General features: G+C 41.5%; 1 protein-coding gene across 1 annotated transcript; it reads left to right on the top strand.

Annotated features, from left to right (window-relative positions):
- Positions 1–564: 564 nt before the first annotated feature.
- LOC104532402 (protein Wnt-2) lies at positions 565–4,063 on the top strand (the record flags this gene model as incomplete). The annotated part of the gene is made up of 2 exons (XM_010177602.1): positions 565–842; positions 3,799–4,063. Coding segments are annotated over 2 exons (543 nt in total), but the record flags the coding sequence as incomplete, so codon positions are not given.
- Between the last annotated feature and the right edge of the window lie 1,826 nt (positions 4,064–5,889).

Raw genomic sequence — 5,889 nt, 5'->3', positions numbered from 1 at the left:
ATTACGGTTGCTGGGCTTGGTTCTAGGCAGAAAAACCTAAATTTAATTTATTTTTGGAAAATAACACCCAAGATTTCTCCCTACCACCTTTTAAGCAGGAAAGTTTATTCCAACTGCTTTGGACGAGGAAAAGCTAGTTTCAAGAGTTATTTGCAGTATTTTGCAATGTACATGTTGTTCCAGTGTCCCCATTTAATAATTTCTTAAACGTGTCTCTGAAATAGCACTTCATATATTTTTCTAAATCGATTAAACATGTTAGAAATACAAGCTGTCCTGTTCACATATCTGTACAGAACAACTGATCTGTGCAAGTATATTAATCAATATCAGAAGCAAACATTTATGTTTTCCAACTCTAACACTGTATTGATGAGCTTTTACCAGGGAGGGGTCCAAGTTTAAGCCATGACTAATTCTGGCTCCAGGGAATGTGTATTTGTGTGATTTCAGCCCAGTTTTATCTTTTACTCAGCAAACAAGTCCAAGCTAACTGGCTGGATTTAGGAGAGCCACTCAAACTAACTACCCCAACAGTTTTTAAAGTGACTTCTTCTGTTTCAGGTAGTCGGGAATCTGCTTTTGTACATGCCATCTCCTCCGCTGGAGTTGTTTTTGCCATCACCAGGGCGTGTAGCCAAGGGGAACTGAAATCCTGCTCCTGTGATCCCAAGAAGAAAGGCTCTGCCAAGGACAGTAAGGGCCATTTTGACTGGGGTGGCTGCAGCGATAACATTGACTATGGCATAAAATTTGCCAGAGCCTTTGTGGATGCCAAAGAACGGAAAGGAAAAGATGCAAGGGCACTGATGAACCTTCACAACAACAGAGCTGGAAGGAAGGTGGGTGTCCATCCAACAGATGCCTGGAGGTGCTCTGGGAGAGCTCTCAGGCTTGGGGAAGGTAATGGTTGGCCCTTGCTTGAGTGGTCTTAGCAGTTAGGAAGGGGTATGGTGTGAGCAGGAGCCCGAGGTGCTCTTTCTGCCTCCCTTGGAGGTTCAGTGTGGCAGAGATCTCCTAACAGACTGAATTCATCTGCTTCATAGCTCTCCTGTCTAAGTCAGTTCAGTGGCTCCTCTTGTGGAAGGTCAGCAGGAGTCCAAGTCATTGCAGGAACAGGTTGGATGGAGGTTTTGTTTTGAGCCCAATCCTTACGTATGGAGGAGTTTTATTTTGGTCGATAAAGAATAGAAATTCTTAAGGGAGGCTGAAGACCACACTGAAGAACAGGCTTGACTATTAAAGAGTGTATTCATAATTGCATTGGAGAAAAAAAAATCCTGTCCGTTCCTGTGTGTATACAGTGAACCTAAACACAAAGGGAACAGAGATAAAATACAATTACTTCACTTTTCAAGAAAATAAATCCAAAATACGTGTCCTGCCAAAAGGCATTGGCCTTGGGGCATGACCTGCTCTAAACAAACCTTTTTCTAAACATTGTATGAAAATGCAATTCCCGAATTTCAACAGAAAGAGTCTTTACTCTTTTATTGTAGGTGAGTAGAAGGAGTAGTTGCTGGGTGTATTGTCCACTGCTGGTGCAAGGGCTGAGGAATACGTGCACTAACATTTTGTGGTGATAGCTATAAATAGTAAGAATAGTGCATGAAACTGGAATACACTGTTTGATTATTCAAAATGTATTCAAAATTTGCTGCATCCATGACATCTAAAATGATACAGAAGAATGTTTTACAGTGCTAGACCAAGCACTTCTAAAATGGTTTGCAGAGACTTCCTGTTTCTTGTCTTTGGTGTTCCTGTATTTCATTAGTAAATTGTTCATGTTCTGATCTTTTTGTATTAAAAAGTTCCCTTTATAAACTGTAAAATTGTTCTATATTAACTAGCCCTTATTAGAAGAAAAGATACCATTTTAATGAATTGCACTGCAAGTAGATGATTTTTCTGATAGATGTTTCTCCTTCAGCATCTTTCCTCCACCTGTTTATTACCGGCAGGTTTAATTAATGTATAATATAGACAGATGAGGCTATTCAGATCAGTGATACGTGTATTCAATACTATGGCTGTATCTGTGTTACTGTCCAAAAGAGACTGCAGTCTACAGCACAAACAAAGGCTTCACAGGGGCGGATTAGCTCCATGCTGGGAAGTACTTTCTGGAATAATTGAGTATCTTAGTAAGTTTAAAAAAATATATATGCCAAATAATAAGATAATATTGGTAAACAGGTAGTTGGGTTGTTTTTTGTTGTTGTTGTTGTTTTTTATGAAAAAGATAAAGAGTCTTTAATAAATGTATTTGATTAAAAATAATCAACACATTCCCGTAAGCTTTAGGACCTGCTGTTTAGGGGATGCTGTTTTGTATCCACAGTGTGGGACTTCACTACCTCAGCCTGCTCACAAGCCTGACATTCAGATGTGGATGAGACCAGCTGTGCCCTTGCATTTTTCTTGCCCCCAAAAAGGGTGTTGATAGTTTTCTTTTAAAACTAGACTATTCAGATTTTACTAATTAAAAAATACATTGAATAAATATTTATATTAATCCCCTATGAATAATACAAAATAATATGCTGTGTATCAGTATGGGAACATCACTGACAAAAAAATCCTGCATCCCTATCTGCTGCTTCTGCTATTCCAGGCCTCAGTCCAGCGAGTTGTTTTAAACACAGAAGTAGTTTAAGTGATTCCTACTCAGATAATTAAAACCAAGCATCCGCTTAAATTTCTCTCTGAGCAGAGTCCCAGTTTTGTGATAGTGCTATTAGCAATGAAGTGGGGCTGTGGGAACATCAGTGACTTATTTGAAATAGTCAAATTGTTTCCAAGTTGGAAAGAAAGAAAATTAGAAGTACTTTGGTTTTATGACATGTTCTCACTTTATTACTAAGAGCTTGACTGCAAAATGCCACCCCACTGTGCATCAGTCTCAATCCTGATCGTGGAGCTTTTCCCTCTCTTACCTTCCTCCTGTGATACTCTTCCTCTTGTACAAACTCTAAAATGTTCATATTTCAGGAACCCTTAAGGCATAATTTTTATAGATCAATTATCCATCTCTTCAGAATTAGCAATGAATTATTTATTGTATATGAACCCACCCAGCTGTTGTTCTCCAGCATCACACAGATGATAGCTTAAATGTCTGAGATGAACCTGAAATGGCTTTAATGCCACCCAGACATTAAATTAGTGATGAAGGTGGTCTCTCCAGTGCAAGCTACTGAAGGTCTTTTTCTAAAATGTTTGCTAAAAGGTTTATAAGCATTTTAAAAATACTGTATTTAAAATTTTGCATAGATCTGATGCAGAGCCCAGGTATGATGCTTTGCACAATCTCTGTAAAACCATTTAAATATGAAAAGCCTGTTAATTTCTTGGCAATATTTGAAACACTATTCAGGGCAAAGGGAGACTTCACGAAGGCGAGCTAGAGAGGGTCAGCATGACGATGGTTCAGCTGGAATGATGGGGAAAGGGGGTACCTTTGCCTACCAAGGGGCTGGGTGATCCTGTCCATTTCCCAGATCGTTACCTCCCGTCCAGTGTGCCTCCGGGAGTCATGGCCCATCTCCATCCTCGGGATGGCTGGCAGGAGCGGGGAAGGTAAGCCCACCAGCCGGAGGATTGTGTGTACGGTTGTCAAGCCCCCAGAGCAGACCAGCCATGTGGGGATGACTTGATGCTACCAGTGGGTGTCACTACAGACCGTGATTTGGAGACCCACCGCAAGCCTGGCACTGCAGGGTGGATGGAAAAGGGACGAGAAGCGTAACTTGCAGTTTGTTTTACCTGTGTATGTTCTGCTGCATTTCTAAACAGGCCGTGAAGCGGTTTTTGAAACAGGAGTGCAAATGTCACGGTGTGAGTGGATCATGCACTCTAAGGACCTGTTGGCTGGCCATGGCAGACTTTAGGAAAACGGGAGATTATCTGTGGAAGAAGTACAATGGAGCGATTCAGGTGGTGATGAATCAAGATGGCACAGGTTTCACCGTGGCTAATAAGAGATTTAAGAAGCCAACTAAGAATGACCTGGTATACTTTGAAAGTTCTCCAGACTACTGTATCAGGGACAGGGATGTAGGTAAGCATCTATTGTTACACATTAATGGTTTTATTTCAGACGTTTGTTCTTTGAAGGTCAAAACCTCATTATTATTGAGTGTGTATGTGTGTGTGTGTGTATAAATCCATGCATGCAACCAGCGAGAAACAGGCAGGAAGACGTTTTGGAAGGACATCTCTGTACAAGAACCATAGCTCCTTGATGCCCCTAGACATACGACAGCCAGTTGTTCTAATATAATTTAGCAGTTTCTTCTGGATGCTATGGAGCCCTGGAGATGCTGCAAGGCAAAAGCTGCTTTTAGGACAAGTTTGAGTTATGCTCTGGAGGCAGGTCCATACTGTACACAGCCACATACATACTTGTGTCACACAGCTCATTCCAGAGCTGCCAGATGTAACCACAGCAGCCCCAAGTCCCATGATGTCCCTATGATACCACCTCCTGTCACACTGCTTCTCTCCCATATTGTTATGCTGCTGCTGCTGCAGATTCCCAAGAGACCGTTGTCCTTGTCTATCTATACATTCCCCCCAAAGCTCACTGTGGACCATGGTCCCCCTAGTTGTAGACACACCTCTCCCCATCGGTAACATAGGCAGCATGGCAGCTTGGTGCAAACCATGCTTGCACCAGTCCATGCAGCTGTCGGTAACGTGGTGCAGGGCAGCTGGAGGACCTGCAAGTGGGTGAAAGAATAGCGGTTGGTGGGGCACAGCAACACTGCATCGAGTGACACAGCTGGTTATTCCTCTTTATGAGACAGTGTTGGCTCCATCCATGATAACCATCACAGTTTCTGAAGAGTCATGCCAGCCCCAGTGGGAAGCAGTAAAGTTTCAGGGCTGCTATTAGCGCTGATTTTCTCTGCTTTCAGAGGTTTCAGTAGAGACACACTTAACAGTGTTCCAGGATTCAAGGCACTGCCAAGCACCAGGAATCCTGCTCACTGTTCTTGACCCGTGTATAGTATTTCCTGATGTGGCAATTAAAAACTAGAAACTAGAAAACCAGGAATTTGGAAAAGAGAGCCAGACTCAATAATGTATGAAAGATGTCGTGGAACTAATTAATAGGTTGTAGAACATACCAAATTGCACCCAGTATGACATATCCATAAGTATCTGGATAGCAATGCAGCTCAACTCTTTTTGGCACTGCAGTGTATTTACAATCCAAGTTTACTTGGAATAAGCATTGCAAAACAACTGTACTTAAATAAGAACAATATGTGAAATCCTGGTCATGTACTGTTGACTTCAGTGAACCCAGAATTTCATCCAGTACGCTAACGTTGCACAGAGTTTCTGGTTAGTTGAGTAGTCAAGGTAATTTTAAATGTTATTTATGGCTTTTGCAGGTGATGCTTATTACCTGCACAAGCACATATTGTTCCTTGAATACTTTATCAATACCGTAAAGTGTAATACTTTAATCCAAGTGAATAAATGGGTGTATTGTGGCATTGTGCAGAGACTGACTCTGCAGACTAGGATTTATTAAAATATTTATTTATTGAAGTTGCCTCATTCACTGTAAAACCCATTATTTCTTTCCCATTAAAAGGAGAAGCCATACATGACCCACTTCTATGTCAAAAAGCCGTTTAATAATCTCTTTGTACTAAGCCTAATCTCATCTGTCAGTCTTGTTATCATGGAGGAGAGTGGGCATTTTTCATCGCAGTGTATTATGTGCACTTGCTGTGAAGCCTGCCTGGAGATGGCAGAGTCAGACACGTGCTTTGGCTCAGCTCAAGATAAGGCTGCAGATGAGGTGGTGTTTTTCTGCTGCCCAGAATTTGGAGAATGTGGCTGTTTGAAAGAGCACATTTTTGGCAAGCT

The sequence above is a fragment of the Antrostomus carolinensis genome, unplaced genomic scaffold (genome assembly GCF_000700745.2).
Source record: "Antrostomus carolinensis isolate BGI_N321 unplaced genomic scaffold, ASM70074v2 scaffold46641, whole genome shotgun sequence".
Taxonomy (NCBI): domain Eukaryota; kingdom Metazoa; phylum Chordata; class Aves; order Caprimulgiformes; family Caprimulgidae; genus Antrostomus; species Antrostomus carolinensis.
This window is presented reverse-complemented; position numbering and strand designations above follow the sequence as displayed.